Source organism: Vidua macroura, chromosome Z (assembly GCF_024509145.1).
Source record: "Vidua macroura isolate BioBank_ID:100142 chromosome Z, ASM2450914v1, whole genome shotgun sequence".
NCBI classification, from domain to species: Eukaryota; Metazoa; Chordata; class Aves; order Passeriformes; family Viduidae; genus Vidua; species Vidua macroura.
Genome location: NC_071611.1, coordinates 835,012 through 855,293, shown reverse-complemented (window position 1 = coordinate 855,293; position 20,282 = coordinate 835,012). Strand labels below are relative to the sequence as shown.

Here is a 20,282-nt window from a genome sequence, read left to right as displayed (position 1 = left end):
ATCCATCATCCATCCATCCATCATCCATCCATCCATCCATCATCCATCCATCCATCCATCCATCATCCATCCATCCACCCATCCATCCATCCATCCATCATCATCATCCATCCATCCACCCATCCATCATCCATCCATCATCCATCCATCCATCATCCATCCATCATCCATCCATCCATCATCCATCCATCATCATCCATCATCCATCATCCATCCATCATCCATCCCTCCATCCCTCATCCATCATCCATCCATCCCATCATCCATCCATCCATCCATCCATCCATCCATCCAATCCATCCATCCCTCCATCCATCCATCATCCATCCATCATCATCCATCCATCCATCCATCCATCCATCCCATCCATCATCCATCCATCATCCATCCATCCATCATCCATCCATCCATCCATCCATCCATCCATCATCATCCACCATCCATCCATGCCATCCATCCATCCATCATCCATCCATCCATCATCCATCCATCAACATCATCCATCATCATCCATCATCATCATCCATCATCATCCAATCATCCATCCATCCATCATCCATCCATCATCCATCCATCCATCCATCCATCACCCATCCATCATCCATCATCCATCCATCATCCATCCATCCATCCATCCATCTCCATCCATCCATCCATCCATCCATCATCCATCCATCATCCATCCATCATCCATCCCATCATCCATCCATCCATCATTCCATCATCCATCCCATCCATCCTTCCATCCATCATCCATACATCATCCATCCATCCATCCATCCATCCATCCATCCCATCCATCATCCATCCATCCATCATCCATCCATCCATCATCTATCCTCATCCATCCATCATCCATCATCATCATCCATCCATCATCCATCCATCATCCATCCATACCATCATCCATCCATCCATCCATCCATCATCCATCCATCCATCATCCATCATCCATCCATCATCCATCATCCATCCATCCATCATCATCATCCATCCATCTCATCCATCATCCATCATCCATCCATCATCCATCCATCCATCCATCCATCCATCCATCATCCATCCATCATCCATCCATCATCCATCCATCCATCCATCCATCCATCCATCATCCATCCATCCATCCATCCATCCATCATCCATCCATCATCCATCCATCCATCCATCCATCCATCCATCCACCCATCCATCATCCATCCATCATCCATCCATCATCCCTCCATCCATCCATCCATCCATCCCACCAATCCATCATCCATCATCCATCCATCCATCCATCCATCCATTCCATCACATCCATCATCCATCCTTCCATCCATCCATCATCCCTCCCATCATCATCCATCTGCCATCTCTTCATCCATCCATCCATCCATCCATCCATCCATCATCCATCCATCCATCCATCCATCCATCCATCCATCCATCCATCATCCATCCATCCATCCATCCATCCATCCATCCATCCATCCATCCATCCATCCATCATCCATCCATCCATCCATCCATCCATCCATCCATCCATCCATCCATCCATCCATCCATCCATCCATCCATCCATCCATCCATCATCCATCCATCATCCATCCATCCATCATCCATCATCCATCCATCATCCATCCCTCCATCCATCCCTCATCCATCCATCCATCCATCCATCCATCCACCCATCCATCATCCATCCATCATCCATCCATCATCCCTCCATTCATCATCCATCCATCCATCCATCCATCATCTCTCGATCCATCCATCCATCCATCCATCATCCATCCATCCATCCATCCATCCATCCATCCATCATCTATCCATCTCTATCCATCCATCCATCCCTCCATCCCTCCATCCATCCCTCCATCCATCCCCACTCTTCCTGCCCTAACAGACGCCCTTGTCTCCACACGGGCGTTCGGATCCCCCCGTGCCAGCTCTGGGAGGGAGGCGCTGTGGACGGGAGCTGCTCTCCTCCCTGAGCCCCCTCAGCTCGTGGGGGAGCAGGCAGACAGCGAAGTCACGCGTTAAATATTGGCATCAACACCCGTGGATGTGTGGGCTTTAAAACGACAAACGTTTTGTAGGGCAGACTCATCCCCAGCTTGCATCCCGTGTGGTGAGCTGGGCCCCCCAGCACTGGGCAGAGGTGGGGAGCTCCTGTCTGGGAAGGACAGGAGATTTCTGCTGATGGGGACACAGAGACTCGCTGAACGTCTTCTCTGGGTGACACGACCGTGAACTAAAGCGATCCTTACCCTCCCTGCGTTGTGCAAGATAGATTGTCCCTTCTGAGTGCTCCTGGGGACATCGGCACGGCGTTCCCAGAGGACCTGCTCTCCCTTTGCCTGTTGGCAGCATTCATTGCACAATTCATTGGCAGGAATTCCACGCCGTGGAGGTGTGCCAGCCCTTTTAGGGGAGTTATTGTGGTAAATACTTCACTGACCATCTTCAATGCTTTGAAGTCCTCCTTTAGTTTTATACTTGCCGTTCAGCGCGAAGAGCATAATCACTTCCAGTCCATCCAGAATTTTCTCCAATCACTTCCAGTCCAGTGAAATAAGAGAATTCCCAGCTGGGCGGTGGTGAGGAGGAGTTCAGAGGAGGTGAGGGTGAGGGGCTGTGTGCTCCTGCGGACAGGACCACCCTCCCTGTCCAGCCCACGGCAGCCACCCGTGCTCCCTGCTGTGACCCCGGCTCGTTTGTTCCCCTGCCCTGTCCTCCAACGCGGCCCGTAATCGTGCGTGCTGCTGAAATGAGCGCCCTCTGCCCTCCCCCAAACCCTCCCAAACCTGAGCCTGTCACGCTGCTGGGGCCACGCACAACAGCCGTTCTGCTGTCCTCCTGTGGAGCAGCGTTCCCGCAAACCCGGCGTCTCCCACGGCCCCTCCTAGAACTGCCCGGCCTGCATTTTATAAACGAGGTTAAAATCCCCGCTGTGAAGAGGCAGAAGCTGCTCCAGGATTATTCCAAAAGCTTGGGCTTGTTGCTATTTTGAGCCCCCCCCATCTGCACCAGGAGCTGATCCGGCTCCCACGGGCGCAGCGGCAGAAATCCCAACCGTCTTTGTGGCTGGAGGCACGGATACGCAGGCTGCGCTTGGATCCTGATGGATCTCCAGTTTGAGGGCACCTGGTCTGCACCTCTGCGGCTTTTTGGCTGCAGGAAGGTGGATTCTGGTGTGGAATGCACCTGGGAGAAGGCTTGGGCTGTGGCGTGGGTTTTTGCAGTAGGTGGGATCCTGAACTCCATGGCCCCTGGAGGAGGATCCCTCCGGCTCCAGGGAGGAGCCCCGGGGTTGGATGGTGGTGGTTTTGGAGCACCAGGAGCTCTGTGCTCCCCGTGTGCTGCCGCGGTGTGCCGGACTCCCTCAGCGCCCATGGAAGGCAAGGCTCAGTGCGCTGTCACCAGGGCGACACCGGGATGCAGCAGCGCCTGCCCTGAATTGTTTCTCCTTCTGGTGTTTGCAAGCAAAACGCGAAATATGTGTTGTGTAAAGAATTTGAAAAAACATCCATTTCTCTTTGCTTTCCAGTTCCCTTGCTGCGCTGTTTGATCCACCTTGATGCTTATCCTACGTGTAGCGAATTCATCACCTTTATAGATAGCCTGAGCTGTTGCCACACATGCGGGAGGACAAGAGGAGAAAGCAGGAAAATGACACTTGAAAATTGCCAGGAAAAAAAAATATATATAGCATGGAAGGGCTTAGACTTGAAACTGCTTCTATTTTTCGATTAACTCCATTATGTTGTTTTTTAAAGAGACTCTTCAGTGCAGAAAGGGCTCTGCTGAATCCACAGAATATTGTCACGAAGAGGTTATGTTCCATCTCAATTAGAACTAATTAATATGCTTCAGCTCTCGGTCTTGCTGTCTGGCTGAATCTACATAAACGGTGAAATCCTGGTGCTGGAGCCCTGCCTTGCTGAGCTGATGGCCAGAAGTGCCTGGGCTCCCCATCCTGGCACCACAGGTCGGGGCTGAGCCCACGCCCAGCCCAGGTGCAGGTGGGTCCTGGTGCCGTGGCAGTGACCTTGTGATCCTGGATCCCAAAGCTGTGGTGGCATTTCTCCCAAATCTGCAGCGGCATTTCTCCCAAATCTGCGGTGGCATTTCTCCCAAGTCTGCGGTAACATTCCTCCCAAAGCTGCGGTGGCATTTCCCCCTAGAACCTGTTAATCCACGGGACTGCAGCTACGTCCTGCAGGTGGTAGGACAGGAGCTCGGGTATTCCCTAAAAGCAGGGATCTATCCCACGTTTGTTAGCAGGGGGCTAACTTTGTTAGTGTCGGGGCTGTGTCAGCTGCTCGAGGCTGGGATGCTGTGTTGCCCACGGGAGGACCTCGAGCCAGGTCGGAAAAGTCTCGATTTCCAGACCTCCAATCGCTCCTCCCTGTGTTCTCGCCCGAGGAAGGGCAGGGATAACGCAGAGCCCGGTGTGGAATGTCCGGGAGGCAATGGTGGGCTCCACGAGGTGGGGTCCGGCTCCAAGGACCACGAGTAGGGGGGGACGGAGAGCAGCTGCAGGTTCCTCCTCTCTGTGGGTCCTTCCTGGGCGTGCTGGGGGCGATCCAGGGTTTTCCAGCAGATGGAAAGCGGGGAGATGGCTTCCAGTCAGACCCGGGGTGAGGGGCAGCGGGAGAGGAGAGCACGGTGAGAATTAACCACCGCCAGGAGCCTCACGTGGCAGCAGGAAGGTCGAAGATGTGTGCATTTGGCGAGGTTTTTGCAGGGAATTTTCTCCAGGACATGAGGGGAGGAAAATGTTTGGCTTGTTGTGACTTCCAGATATTTGCAGTATATTGCTCGTGCATCTTGCATGGTGCAGACATCCCCAAGAACTCAGATCCTTCTTGCTGTCAGAGAGGAGAAACACATGAGCAGTGTTAAATCCCTGAGGAGGGTGGCGCTCCTTCCCTGGGAGAGGGAAGAAATGGCTCCAAACAGGAATTGCCCTGGATTACTACCCTCAGAGTTTATTTTCCTGGGATTCTCCAATAAATTCCAGCATCTCCGTTGTCGGGAATAATTGCACTAGCTGAGAAGCGGTGGTTTGATCAGATAATGCCTGGGGGCTTTCGTGCTGGTTCTGATTGAGCAGCATTGGCAAAAATATAACAGCTTTAAAGGAAACTTCTTAGCTAATCAGTCTCCATTACAACTTACCATGAGAAGGCCAAAATTAAAATGCTCTTTTAAAAGCAAGCCCTTTATGATTAAAAGCTTGATGACTCGCACATTTGGGGATTGGCACAAAAACCTGCACTGGGGGAAGAGGAGTGTGATCAGCCTCGTGGTGTTTGTGGTGGTGCACTGCTCTCGTGCATCCTACAGTAGCCCAGGAAATGCTCTACAGCACAACTCCAGGTGTAGTGCAGCTGGAAACAGTCTGTGGAACGAAATCAGTAGGGATGGAGCTTTCAAACAAGCTTTTATGTGAACTGTGTTCATGCCGTCATTGCATTTTTACGTCCTCCAAATGCTTTGTGGCATTTAAATGCAGTTCAGCTTTATAATTTAATTTTATTTTGCTGCTCCTGCTGCATTTCAATCTACCTCCTTCTGCTAATGCGTTGTATTTAATATAGAAAGGGCTGCTTATGAATATTCCAATGTTATCCCGATGCAATAACGATCCATACCCAACCCCAGGGTGGCAGTGAAGGGTTATTCCCAGGCTGCTGGGACACATCCCTGGCTCCAGCAGGCTTGGCTCTGGTGACAATCTCCTGGGTGGGCTCAGGAGCAGGAGGGCCCTGCTTCAGAGAGGTGGTGGCCTTTGTCCCACAGATGCTGCTGAGAGCTTCTCCTGGGGAACCAGGTCAAGCATCGCAAACGCCATCCTCACCACCAGCACAGTGGGGCTGGGGCTGAGGAGCTGCCCCACACCATCCTCAGCGCCAGCACAGTAGGGCTGAGGAGCTGCCCCACACCATCCTCAGTGCCAGCACAGTGGGGCTGAGGAGCTGCCCCACACCATCCTCACCACCAGCACAGTGGGGCTGAGGAGCTGCCCCACACCATCCTCACCACCAGCACAGTGGGGCTGAGGAGCTGCCCCACACCATCCTCAGTGCCAGCACAGTGGGGCTGGGGCTGAGGAGCTGCCCCACACCATCCTCACCACCAGCACAGTGGGGCTGGGGTTGAGGAGCTGCCTCACACCATCCTCACCACCAGCACAGTGGGGCTGTGTGTGAGGAGCTGCCCCACACCATCCTCAGTGCCAGCACAGTGGGGCTGTGTGTGAGGAGCTGCCCCTCGCCGTGCCAGAGCCGCAGCAGCCCGTGACAAGGGAGGGAGCTGATTTGTCAGGCAGGGCTCAGGCTCAGTGCAGGAAGAACAGGGTTTCCCATCCCTGCATCAGCTAGGTGCTCTGCAGAAGGGCTTTCCCGCTTTTCCCATGGCATCTTGTTGTAGGAGTCTTGGCTGAGAGCCCTTGGCAGTTCTGCTCCCCATGCAGACGGCCCCTGATACAAGAGGCTTTCCTTCCACGCTGCGCTGCCCATCCGCCCTGACCCTTTTGATTTTCTGGACAATGTCTCACGTGGAGGGGGATTGGGATTTGTAGGATACATCCAAGTCCTCCAGAGGTGACCTGGAATGACTCGGGCAGGTGTGATCCGCAGCTCTGTGCTGCCGGAGCCATCTGTCCTTTGCAGGTGGTGCTGCAACACCATGGTGACAAACAGCGAGTGCCCTGCCTGGTGGAGCCCTGAGGTGCCCCTGTCCCCACCCTGGTGCACCCCAGCTCCCTGCTTGCCGCGGGGCAGGCAGCCCCAGCCGGCCACGGCAGCAGCACAGCCTTGGGGGCAGGATTCCCTGCGGTGGGGCCGCAGACAGGAGTGACCGGGGATGGCTGGAGGAGCTCTGCTGCCCTCTCCCCCTCCTGAACCCTCTCTGCTCGGGCTGGAGGAGCTCTGCTGCCCGCTCCTGTCCTGAGCCCTCTCTGCTCGGGCTGGAGGAGCTCTGCTGCCCGCTCCTGTCCTGAGCCCTCTCTGCTCAGGCTGGAGGAGCTCTGCTGCCCTCTCCCCCTCCTGAGCCCTCTCTGCTCGGGCTGGAGGAGCTCTGCTGCCCGTTCCTGTCCTGAGCCCTCTCTGCTCGGGCTGGAGGAGCTCTGCTGCCCGCTCCTGTCCTGAGCCCTCTCTGCTCGGGCTGGAGGAGCTCTGCTGCCCGCTCCTGTCCTGAGCCCTCTCTGCTCAGGCTGGAGGAGCTCTGCTGCCCTCTCCCCCTCCTGAGCCCTCTCTGCTCGGGCTGGAGGAGCTCTGCTGCCCGCTCCTGTCCTGAGCCCTCTCTGCTCGGGCTGGAGGAGCTCTGCTGCCCGTTCCTGTCCTGAACCCTCTCTGCTCGGGCTGGAGGAGCTCTGCTGCCCTCTCCCCCTCCTGAACCCTCCCTGCTCGGGCTGGAGGAGCTCTGCTGCCCGCTCCTGTCCTGAGCCCTCCCTGCTCGGGCTGGAGGAGCTCTGCTGCCCGTTCCTGTCCTGAGCCCTCTCTGCTCAGGTTGGAGGAGCTCTGCTGCCCGCTCCTGTCCTGAGCCCTCTCTGCTCAGCCTGGAGGAGCTCTGCTGCCCGCTCCTGTCCTGAGCCCTCTCTGCTCAGCCTGGAGGAGCTCTGCTGCCCGCTCCTGTCCCGAGCCCTCCCTGCTCGGGCTGGAGGAGCTCTGCTGCCCGCTCCTGTCCTGAGCCCTGTCTGCTGTTCCAGGGTTACCTGTCCGAAGGCTTGGTGACGAAGTGGTACCGCTCGCCCCGCCTCCTCCTGTCGCCCAACAACTACACCAAAGCCATCGACATGTGGGCAGCTGGCTGCATCCTGGCTGAGATGCTGACCGGGAGGATGCTCTTTGCTGGTAGGTTTCTGTCTCCCTTTGATTCACTTTTTTTCCTTCCTCCTTCCTTGCTACCCAATTCCGAGGCTTCCTATCCCGGCAGAGGGAATTCCCCTGTGTGAGGAGAGGAGGTGCTGGTGCCCTGTTTCAGGAGGTTTGTACTCTATGCCGTGGATTTGGATCGTGATTGGTGTCTCCAAGCTATTTCTTTCCTTTGAGGGAAGACGTTTGAATGCCATGTAACTTTTAGGATTTACCTGTAAGCACGGATTGCAGCTGTAAAGGTGAAGTGCAAGAAAAGAAGACAACAAAAGCACGGCAAGGAGTTCCCAATGCAGCATTTGAAGCTCAGCTCTGACGTTATTGAGAAGAAAATATGTATTTAATAGAGTCCCAAAAATGCTGTGTCAGGAGCAAAGCTGTGCTTCCCAGGCTGGGACACGGAGCCATTCAATGAGGGATGCAGCAGCTGCAGGAGCTGCAGCTCTGCCTGCTGCAGGAGCTGCTCCCTGTCCGGCCTGAGGGCTGCAGCAGAGCTCCTCCCGGGCTGTCCTCCGTGCCTGCCAGTGCTCTGAACGACAGGGTTTAACGCGTTTTGCGAGCAGCTGTTTGCAGAGTTGTGTAAATAAATAATCAGACCCGTTAATAATGGAGGAGGACGTTTCCTTCACAGATATCTCAGCGCACCGCTGAGCTCCACAGACCTGGCTGCAGCTGCTCCTGCCTGCGGCTTCCATATTTCTTCTGTGAAAGCTTAAAAATAAGCAGTCAGTACCATTATGAAGAGATCATTAAAAGTGCCTCCCTTTCCTTCCTTCTTTTTGTCCTCAATTCCACCAAAACTTTCCAGTCCAGGGATTTCAGCTTTGAAAATTGTGCACTTAACCTGTCTGCTCCTGGTGTTTCCCTGGGATATGTTCTAGGAGCAGGCACATCTGCACCTGCAGGGCATTGCCTGACCTTGCTGGGAGATGCTGCAGTCTCTGTTCCCCTGCACTTACTCCTCACGTCAAACAGCAAAACAAGAGCTGCCTGTCGAGCTCCCCTGGCCACCCCAGCACAGCTCCCGAGCATTTCTGGCTTTTCACACTGTGCTTGACCCCTCTCTCAGCCCCAGCTTGGGTTTCTTTTTTGCTCCTTGTGGATCCCATGGTGTAAGTAATGTTGGCTGGCACCGCTGAGGTACCCGAGGTGGTGCTTTAAGCTCATTTCGTGGTAAGGCAGAGGCAGAAGCAGTGCTGGGATGGGATTGATTGAACCCTGCCCCAGAGCAGGAACCTCCCCAGGCTGGTTCCCGGCAGCCCTCAGCAGGTGCAGACCAGAGGTGATTTGAGGTGATTTGGTGACCAGAGGTGGGGTTTGGCGCACCACAGGCTGGGCTCAGCCCGACACACGCTGCGAGCATCCCTTGTTCTCGGGCAGAGAAATCAGTTCTCAACCCAGAGAAATCACTTAACATCCCCAGGTGCTGGCAGGATGCTTGGTTAACGGGCAGGGATCAAAACCAAGCTCAAAATACCAACTCCTTTTGGGTGGCTTTGAAAATGTATCATTGTCATGGGCCCCTGGCCCTTTTTCCTGGCCTCCTCCTGTGCCAGCAGGTAGGGCAGGGCTAGGGTAGGAACCTGGCAGCAGGCAGCATGCCCGTGGTGTCTTTCACCTGCTGCCGTCCAGAGAGGAGGAGAGTAAAGCCCAGCCCCTCAGAGCAGCTAAAACTCACAAACACCCACACAGCAACATGAATTTTGCCTTGCTGCTGCTCTTCTCCTCTTTGCTTGGGAGAAGGAGCTCACCCCCAGCCAGCTGCAGCCTCCCTCCCTGCAGGATGAGGGTTTCACAGAGCTGCAGCCTCCCTCCCTGCAGGACGAGGGTTTCACAGAGCCCTGGGTGGCCAGCCAGTGCCCCGTGGGAAATAACAGCAGTGTAGTTCAGAGAAAGCCTCCAACCTGCAGCAGCGCCTTGCCCTGGGTGAATGGTTTCTCCGGAGTGCGTCAGCGGCGCAGTTTAAATTGAGTGCTTAGCATAAATCAATATAATTAACTCGGTAGTCTATCTGGGGTGCTTAAGCAAGGCGGGTAAATGAAGGGGATTGGTTATTTGGCATAGATGCCACTCACCGCTTCCATCCTCCCACACCAGCTATTGGACGTGCAGCAAAAAGGGACTCCCAGCCCCTTCCAGAGGCCCTTCCCTGGGTGCTTCGGGTTCGGCAGAGCCCTGGGAGGCCACAGCAAAGCCGGCTGTCCCAAGGCTCACGGAGTGCAGCACGTCCTCGGCAGCTGGAGCCTGGCTTGCAGGCCTTGGGGGAGCTCCCCACCAGCAGCAGCACAGGAAGCAGGGAAGAGTGTCCATAGCTGAGCGGCTACAGCTCCCTCCTGTGTCTTTTCCACCGAAAGATGCGGCAGTGGAAGCAGGAGTAAACGGGGGAAAAAGGAGAAAAGAGGAGAAAAAAGGAAAATACATCTGTCCTTGCAGATCTCCATGGGGTTCACCAGCGGGGCCGTGCCTGTGAATAAGAGCTAGAGATGGCACAGGGGCTTCTCCCATGGGATCAGGGCTTACTCCCAGGCTCGGGTGCTTCCCTGGGACTTGGCTGCAAGCCTGGAGAAGGTTCTCTTTTCCAAGACACGGTGCAGAGCTCCTCGTTCTCTCCCTGGGTAACAACAGCCTGCTGCGTTTGTTCTGCCTGTGGTTCGTGTTCTCCTTTTCAGGAGTTAATACCTTCAGAAAAAGGTCCCTGGGAATTCCATAAATAGAGGATAATGGAAGAGAATGGGGTTTCTTGAGAGCCATAATTCAAGGCTTCCAGCATTGCATTAGCAGCTCCTTTGTGTGACTAAACACGCTGCCAGGTATCTTCGGTGAGCGGTGGCTGGGGCTGCACTGAGAGAAAAGCCACAAAGGCTTTGTGACTTTCATCACCCTGTAATTTTGATCACAGCTTGGGAATTAGCCTGACTAACAAGGTGTTCATTTTCTGGTAGATACCTTTAGTTTCCCCTGGAGTCACGCTGTGAATCTCTGAGTGACCTAAAATTAGTTCTTCTGCAGGGAAGGGATGATCTGCCCGGGGTTGATATGGGAAGGGCGTCCCTTCCTTTGTCCTCTTTGCTTTTCCTGTGGCTCTGTCTCCTCCCCGGGCGCTGACCGAGCGGCCCTGTGCCCTGGTGGTGACCAGCTGGGCTCCGTCAGCGCCGCTTTGGGGCTGCCCGAGTTCACTGCCGTGTCACAGCTCTGCCCTGTGGCCTGAGGGTGGCCAGCCAGGATGGGAGAAGAGAGTTCGCCAGCATCGATGATTGTCCCCACCCTCGCCCGGGGGGGGCTGTGTTGGGGGTCAGCTCCACAGGTGTGAGTCTGGAAAACTCGCGCTGACCCACAGGGAGCTCTGGGCTGTGGAGGAGAGCCCCTGCAAACACCTGCACAGGAACGGGGCTGCCTCAGGGCAAGCGGTCCCCATCTCCTGTGACCTGTCCCCGCCCTCCCTGCGGGCTGATCAGAAGTGCTGGCCATCCATGAGCTTGGCTCTCCTTGTCGTGGATGGGGCGGGCGCTGCTCGCCACTGAAGCAGCCTGAAATGCAGCACTGGGACAGCAGGTAGCCCAAAATTGCCCGTTGCTTTGGCTGCCCCAGGCTGCTCCCTCTCTCAGCGGCTGGTCCTGCCTTTTTGGGGGTCTGGGTGTTGGGATGACCTTAAGATTGTAAAAGTCTTTGTTTCTTAGCAGCCAAAGAAGAGGTTTGAAATGTGTAGGGTCGGCTTTTCAAGGTTGTTTATTCTTCCTTATCTAGAACGTTCTTTCTCTGACTTGCTGAGCTCTGTCCAGCAGGTCGGCCATGGCATTCTGTGTGCCGCCTCGGGTGGCATTTACATTTTATACTAAAAACTACGTGTGCCATGTTTGCAATAATGTCTAATAGCTAATATCTATCATTTATGTTAGACAGTGTGTCTGTACTTTAAACCAATAGAACAGTGTCATCATCACAGCAAGACATAGAGGGCAAGGAGAAGGAGAAGAAAGTCAGGACACACCAAAATCCATCCATCTTGTCCCCTTGAACCCCATTCTAAAAACCCCAAAATTCTACCTTTTCTACCCTGTGTTAATTCAGCTACCACACTGCTCAAACCCTTGTGGCTTGTAATTCCTCACACAGAGTTGGCAGCTTTTTCCATGGGCTAGAATCAAAGCCACAGGTGTTTTTGACTTGGTGCCAAGGTCTCCGAGCTCCCTGCCAGGGTCTCGAGGCAGCCAGGGCAGCCAGAGGGGTGTCCTGGGTTCCGACACTGCCTCTGAGGACAGAGCATTTCTAGCCAGCCCTCCTGGCGGGCAGAAATTCAACGGCGCGGCTCCACCTTCCTGCCAGGCTCCTCTGCACGCGCGGGAGGCTGGAGATCCGCCACGGAGCTCCTGGTGACATCCAGGAGAGCCCGAAGAGTGGGATTAGCGCTCGCTAACGAGGCGCTCTGCTTGGCTCTGCTGCTCCTCTCCTCTCACCGACCGGCAGCCAGCCCTGAGCGGGGCGCGGGGTTGTACGGAAAACACGTCCTGAAGGAAAAGGGTTGAGAACGCGTAACGGCGCACGGCAGCCGTGGGGATTGGCACCGCCAGAGCCATGACTTGGTGCCCGGCAGCCACCGGGAGCCGGTCAGAAAACGCCTTTCCTCTTGGGGTTGGACACCAAAATACTTTAAAGGTGGAGCCTGGGGACGCCCGGAGCTGACAGTAGCCCACACCCGCCCCAGTTTAACTCCTGCATCTCGTCTCACTGCTGTCTTCTTCCCTTTCAGGGGGCCACGAGCTGGAGCAGATGCAGCTGATTCTGGAGACGATCCCCGTAATCCACCAGGAGGACAAAGAGGAGCTGCTGAAGGTGATGCCCATGTTCATCAACAGCACGTGGGAAGTGCGGAAGCCGCTGCGCAAGCTGCTGCCCGAGGTGGACGGTGAAGGTACCGTGGTGGCCACTGGCTCGGCGGGGCTTCTCCTGGCTGCCGTGTCCTCGGAGCTGTCTCCTTGGAGCTGTCCGGCAAGGCCAGGGGCCTGAGTGCTGGAGAAGGGGGTGCACATCCCTGGCTGTAGCTCAGGCGTCCCCGCTGCTGTCCCCTCACGGGTGGCCTGTCCTCGGGCCCTGCCGCAGGACAGCACTCACGATGCTGTAGCTTGCTCACAGGCGGCTCCCAAGGGTGAAACACGCTTCCAAGGCCCTTTGAAGGTACATGCCTGGCTTCCTGTGTGTTCCCCGAGCGAGGGCTCAGCCCAGAGGCTCTTTCCGAGCCCCGTCTGTTCCCCCGCTGTGCTTCTGTCCTGAGCACAGTCGTGCAGCACAGCAAGGGAAGGCTTTTCCTTCCTTTTCCGGACAAACACCCCGGCTCCTGAGGTGGTGTGGACAGGAACACCGAGCAGTGCTGTCCTGAGCTCCTTCTGAGGGTTAAACCAGGCCTGGCCACCTGCTTTTGGGAAGAGGTCAGGACCAGGCTCAGCTCAGGTTTGCTGCCGTGACTCTTCACTGTGAGATGTGCCGTGCCTGGCCCTGGTGACACGATATCCATGGGCCCGGGGTACCCAGGGCCGTGTCAGCCTCCGGCAAGCAGCAGCGGATTTATTCCCTGCCGTGGCTGCAGGAGGAAAGGTCACCCGCACCCCTCACACAATTCATTGTCATTTTCCTGCCTCGCTGACCCGCGGTGCATCACAATATATTAACCCGCAATGCGTTGTTGTGACCTTATGGAGCAATTGATTCCTTCCTGCTTAATTAGTCCGGGCTGTGAGGTAATCTCGCGGGAGACAGTCGTAAATTGGTTAATGTTTAAGCTCTGGGGCAGCACGTGTGGCTGTCCTTTCTGCTGAGGGGTTCTGCCCCGACAGAAACTGTCCCATTCACACAATTACACCTTTAACGGGGATGTTCCTGAAGGTTTCAATACGAAGCTGTATCTGAAGAAAGGCATTATTCCTATTTTTATTGCCTGAACTCAAAGGGACTTTCCCATGAAAGGATCAACTGGATAAGCAACAACTTCAGTGACGGGATTTTACCTTTTCACATAACCTCAGTAGAAGGAATCATCAAAGCAATCATAGCAAACACTCTGCGTTTAGGTTTAATTGCACTTAAATTTCCTGCCGTCACAGAAAGATTTCACGCACCACAGTCTTTCTAAAATTATTTTAGCCGCTCAGAATTCTTCAAACATTAAGAGGCAAAATAATTTCACAGCATCAATCACGCCAAAGGCTTTTAAAAATTACAGTAAATATAATCCACTTCATTCGCACCTAAGAGGTGGAATCATTTGTCTGAAAGGCAGCGTGCTTGTCAAACGGATCTGAGGGCGTGGAGTCAGATCCCAGCGCCATCCAGAGGCCTTTTTGGGGTGAGATGCCAGCTCTGTGCCGGGGTGAGATGCCAGCTCTGTGCCGGGGTGAGATGCCAGCTCTGTGCCGGGGTGAGATGCCAGCTCTGTGCCAGGGTGAGATGCCAGCTCTGTGCCAGGGCCGGAGCCCTGGGTGTGTGTGACACACGCCTGCTGTCCTGCGCGGGTGCGAGGGTGCTCCCGCAGTCGTTGCCCCGGCTGTGCCGCAGGAGGTGACCCCTGAGGGCTGCAGGGCTGCTCCCCTGCAAGCTCACAGCTCCCGTGAGGGGCAGGGGGACGCAGCAAGGACAGAAGTGCCTGGTTTGGGTCCACCTGGGGGTGGCCTTTGACTCGTCCCTTACTTCAGGGGGATTTGTTCAGGGGGCTCCGCGAGGCTCGTCGTGGTCGTTACTGCTTTTGAGGAATTGGTGAGCTTGTTTGTCTCTGCCTCGCAGCTATTGATTTTCTGGAGAAAATACTGACCTTTAACCCCGTGGATCGATTAACGGCCGAGATGGGCCTGCAGCACCCCTACATGAGCCCGTACTCGTGCCCCGAGGACGAGCCGGTGTCCCAGCACCCGTTCCGGATCGAGGACGAGATCGATGATATCCTGCTGATGGAAGCCAACCAGAGCCAGATGTCCAACTGGGACAGGTACAGTACCAGGGCTGGGCTGGAGAGCAGATCCTGCCCGGAGTGCTTGAGGCAGGGCTGGGCTGGTGAGTCTCTGACGTGCTCGTGGCTGGATTCCAGCACCCGTGTTCCAGGCCCGTGAAAGATGCCTGCTTTTCCTTCTTTGTGCCATGTTGTAATTCCAGCACAAGCTGGCGCCTGGCTGAAGCCACCCAGAGGCTCATCCTGGATTCCACAGGGACCACAAGCCGAGCCTGCACACCCCAGTCGCTGAGTACCTTTCTGCTCTTGCTTTTATTCACAGCCCAGGTTGTTTCCATGTGGGTTTAAGTGGCTCTGCAGCCCTTACCTCTGCCCTCTGTCCCTATAGTACAGGTTACAAAATACTGTAATTCTTGTACCTTTGGGGGACAATGCCCGATTTGGCCCTGCGCTATATTCACCACTTTTCAAGGTGCGTAAGCCCCAGAGGCCACAGATCTGGGGGCCTTGTAAAAAATCCTGAATTGTGTTGATGTTTAGATGGTTTGCTGGAAGCCGTACTGGAAGTTTAGAACAGCTGAAAGCCTTGAGCTGAGGTCTCTCACGTTCTAGGTGATTTCCCCAGTCACTGGGCCAGTCCCAGCACCAGAGCAGGCAGGACGAAATAAGCAGCTAAGAATTAACGAGGTTCAGTATTCTGCAGAGCTCCTTCCGGCTGTGGGGGATGAACAGGCTGAGGATGCCTGCAGCATTGTTCCTCTCTGCAGAGCAATTAAACCTCCTCGCCTTCCTGATCCACTGGGTTTCACCAGCACTGAAAAGATCACCCAGAGGAGCCCCCACCTTGCCTTCACTGTCATTAGTCTCTTTGCCCGAGTGATCAAGCGTCAGGCTGGGGGCTCGCCCAGGTGGGGAGGAAGGCTGGAAGCAGGATATCTACCTCCAGTGTATCCCCACAGGGATCCCCTGGCAGGGACAGCCCCCAGAGCAGCTCAGCTGCTGGAGGACACCTTGTCACCTCGGCTGGCTTTCTTGGTGTGGCACAAGAAGCTGAGTGAGGCTGTCCTGCCCCCCCAGCTGGGGACATCCGACAGCAGGCTGTGGGTTCTGCAGCACGAGCCAGGTGTTTTGGGGACAGGAGGTGACTTTGGCTGTGTGTTGCGGGACACCTGAAGAGCAGTTTATTGCCATGACAGAGCCCCAGCACCTGGGGCAACGTGTCCTACAGGCAGCTCAGTTGGGAACTGTAAATCAGGTGTCACTGGGAGAGCCGTGGGTGCTGTCGGGTAGGTGCAAGGCAGGGACGTCAGCTGGCTGGAGAAGCTGTCACTGAGCAAGGTGACCCCCCAGGAATGCTCTGGGTCCTTGAAATCAGAACAAAGTGGTGATGTCCAGCCTCAGTGGGGTTGCTCACAGAATTCACAGAATCACTGGGTTGGAAGAGACCTTCAAGATCACCGAGTCCAACCCAGCCCCAACCCCTCGACTGAGCCCTGGCACCCAGTGCCACATCCAGGCTTTGTTAAACACACACAGGGATGGGGACTCCACCACCTCCCGGGCGGACCATTCCAGAACTTTATCACTCTTTCCATAAAAAAACTTTTTCCTAACATCCAACCTATATTTCCCCTGGCGCAGCTTGAGACTGTGTGCTCTGGTGCTGTCAGTTTTAAGTCGATGTCTTTTACTGCTCTGTCACCAAGCAGGAAGGACTCTTGCCGTGGTACCTGTCTGTGGGCTGAGGGGTAGATTGGTTATTAATGGTGTTAATCACCTTTTATTCCCGAGTGGAGGGCAGATGATCGGCATCTGAAGGAAGAGGCCGCTTGGTTTGGTTGTTGGGCTTTTATTCCTGCATCTCAGGCTCTTGATAAATAAAAGTTATTGGCCCCCTGACATTATAACAGAGAAGAAGGTTATCTGTGCTATCAGTGAGACATTAAATCAGCAAGCAGAAGGCCAGGCGAGCAGCAGCAGTGCTCGGGCTGGTTTGGGCGCTGCGGTTGCCAGCGAGGCCGTGCTGCCCGTGCCTCACAGCAGCGTGTCTTTGGCAGGTACCACATCAGCCTCTCCTCCGACCTGGACTGGAGGCACGACAAGCACCACGACATGGACGAGGTCCAGCGGGACCCCCGCGCGGGCTCCGAGTCCACCGCGGAGGAGGCGCAGGTGGACCCGCGGAAATACTCACAGAGCAGCTCGGAGAGGTTCCTGGAGCTGTCCCACTCGTCCATGGACCGAGTGTTTGATGCCGACTGTGGGAAATCGTGTGATTACAAAGTGGGATCGCCCTCCTATTTGGACAAATTGCTGTGGAGGGACAGTAAGCCCCACCACTACTCAGAGCCCAAGCTGATCCTGGATTTGTCGCACTGGAAAAGGGCAACCATAGCACCCGCAGCTGAGCTGTCGCTGGAAGAGGAGCCATCCAACCTGTTTCTGGAGATTGCCCAGTGGGTGAAGAGCACGCAGGTGGGGCTGGAGTGCCCCAGCTCTCTGCCGGAGATGCAGGAGCGGAGCCTGCCCTCCTCTCCTCACCGCCTCCGCAAGGAACCCGCGGAGGTGAGCAGCGAGACCGACCCCGAGTTCAACCTGGACGTCTTCATCTCCAGGGCGCTGAAACTTTGCACAAAGCCCGAGGATCTTCCGGACAACAAGCTCAACGAGATCAACGGGGCCTGCATCTCGGAGCACCCCGGGGACATGGTGCAGGCGGAGGTGTACCAGAAGGAGCGGTGGTGAGGGCCCCGCGGGCCCCACCGCGCCTCCCTCTTCCTCTGGGGCGGTGCGGCCGCTGCCCGGGGCCCAGCGGCTCCCGGGTGTCTCTGAGCATCCCCTTTTCACACTGCACCAAGCGCCTTTTCCGGGAAAGGCAAGCACAAACCACACGCCCCTTTTGATGCCTTAGAAGTGCTTCTAAGGGGATCGGGAGGTGCGAGTGAAATACTGAGTTTCTTACACTGCCTTAACAATCTTGCCTTGCGATCTCTGGGACCTGTTTGAAACTTAAATGTACGAGGGGAAAAACGACAGTACATGGTAGGTTTACAAACAGTAGTCAAATAGACCTATTTTACTTCCTTTTTCTATAGCAACTTGAAATGACAAGGACGCAATTAACATTTTCAGTATGGTCAGATACCCTCCTGCTTGGACAGGTTCCCAAAACGCCGAACTTTGAGCCGCTCCGAGGCACCTGTGTGAGCATAGGTACGGAATAAAGTGATGCCAGCCATCAGTCAGCACAGAATGGAACTAGAGGTAGAGTTTGGCCACCCGACAAAAAAATAACTCTCTGAGAATGTTAATGGGGGAGAAATTTGACCTACAAAGTATGGGCCGCTGGGGATTTATTTTTTCCTGAGGAGAAGACAAAATTTTTGCTAAGTGCATTTTTGCTGGTTAGTGGCTTCTCACACCAAAATCTTCCCTTCGGTTGCACGGGGTGCAGCAGGGGATGCACGGGGATCTGAGCTTTCCGAGGCACTTAGGAGGGCCCACGCGATGCGCTTCGGTGCTGCGAGTCCTGCCTCGGACAGCTGCCGTCAGACCAGCAAATTCCGGCGGGGAGAGAAGGGCTGGGCGGGAGCTGAGAGCTGGGAGCAGGGTCTCCCACGGAGTGACGCCGCCCGGCGCCTCCAGCCACACGGACTCAGCAAGGGCTCAGCTCCCACCCACCTCTGCTGCCGGAAAAGGAATCGGGGGTACTGCCGGTTTTCCTCCTGACAAAGATCTCGTGAAGAAAACAACGGGTTCCTGTGGCATGAGATTCGTAACCGGCCACTTTGCTCCCAGCTTCTGTGGAAGATGCTGGTGTCAGCAGGCAACTGTGTGTAAATAGATGAAGACACAACTGATCTACTGTACCTTCTGTTTTCATCCACACTTCTGAGCACCTTAATAATTAATCAGCTAACAAGAGTTTGTATATGGAAGAAATGTTCTATACTTATATTTAACCCAACTCGGCAGCTTTTTAAATGGGAGATCTGTAAACAGTGCCATACAAGACAGCCTCTGCTTTCCTCACCATCCTGCTGCTGTGCTGCCCGGCACAGCGGCGCTGCTGAGACTTGTAAAAGAGAAACTGCTGTATTTAGTACTGCAAGGCCCATATTTAACTACTGCTATGTGAATTATTTCTACCCTTTTAACAAGCAATCTGCTAAACGCTCTGAGATGTGAAGAAACTCACGTGAGGCTCCGAGAACTAGCAGCAGTGTTTACTGTATTAGCCCTGGTTTCTGTTCTTGCAGGGACCAGGTGCAGGTTTAGCTGTAGTAGGCCTTGACAAGCCCAAAAACGTGTTCCTACTGTGAAGATCTCACATCGGGGTGATGGAAATGCCGCTGCTCCAGCCGATCAGCAGCACTGGTGTGAAGGCAGCCAGCTGCAAGGATGGGATGGGGAGCAAGTCCAGGTGCAGGGGTGGGGAAGGCATTTGGAAGGCAAAGCTGATGGAGAAGGCCTCAGAAAGGCAAAGCCATTTGTCTCTGGTTTTTGCTTTGAGCGTTTGGATGTCCCCCAGAGTGGTTTAGAAAGGGGAAACAGGACAGAGACAGAGGTTTGGTTTCTGGGGTGTTGCAGATGATTGATATACCTCAACTAAAGCTCAGCACTTTCACTGGTGGCGGGGAACATTCCAATGGCAGGAGCAGCCGCCCCCGTGCTGGAGCAGATCCAACCAGCCCCGGCAGCCCACGGCCCTACTGCCCACGGTCCCGCTGCCAACAGTCCTGCTGCCCATGGCCCTAATGCCCACGGTCCCGCTGCCCACGGTCCTGCTGCCCATGGCCCTACTGCCCACAGTCCCGCTGCCCACAGTCCTGCTGCCCATGATCCCGCTGCCCACGGTCCCGCTGCCAACGGTCCTGCTACCCATGGCCCTACTGCCCACAGTCCCGCTGCCCACAGTCCTGCTGCCTATGATCCCGCTGCCAATGGTCCCGCTGTCCATGGTCCCGCTGCCCACAGTCCTGCTGCCCACGATCTGACTGCCCACAGTCCCGCTGCCCACAGTCCTGCTGCCCATGATCCGACTGCCCACAATCCCACTGCCCACGGTCCCGCTGTCCACGGTCCCGCTGCCCACAGTCCTGCTGCCCATGATCCGACTGTCCATGGTCCCGCTGCCCGCGATCTGACTGCCCACAGTCCCGCTGCCCACAATCCCGCTGCCCACGGTCCCGCTGCCCACGGTCCTGCTGCCCACTGTCCCGCTGCCCACAGTCCTGTTGCCCACGGTCCTGCTGCCCACAATCCCGCTGCCCACGGTCCCGCTGCCCACAGTCCCGCTGCCCACGGTCCTGCTGCCCACAATCCCGCTGCCCACGGTCCCGCTGCCCACAGTCCCGCTGCCCACGGTCCCGCTGCCCACAATCCCGCTGCCCACAGTCCCGCTCAGCTGTGCTGGGCACCCTGCAGCAGCCAGCAGGGCTGGAGCTGGGCCTGCCGGGCTCGAGGGAGGTGTGCCAGGGGAGGAG

The 20,282-nt window shown here is 55.6% G+C and overlaps 1 protein-coding gene across 1 annotated transcript in view; it reads left to right on the top strand.

Moving 5' to 3' along the window:
* MAPK4 (mitogen-activated protein kinase 4) overlaps window positions 1-17,632 on the top strand; it is a 55,178-nt gene extending 37,546 nt beyond the window's left edge. The window contains exons 3-6 of the mRNA XM_054003114.1: window positions 7,697-7,841; window positions 12,610-12,771; window positions 14,634-14,835; window positions 16,854-17,632. Of these exons, the coding sequence (XP_053859089.1) occupies window positions 7,697-7,841; window positions 12,610-12,771; window positions 14,634-14,835; window positions 16,854-17,541 (1,197 nt within the window). The 3' untranslated portion in view covers window positions 17,542-17,632. The remainder of the gene's footprint in view (window positions 1-7,696; window positions 7,842-12,609; window positions 12,772-14,633; window positions 14,836-16,853) is intronic.
* Window positions 17,633-20,282: the final 2,650 nt, after the last annotated feature.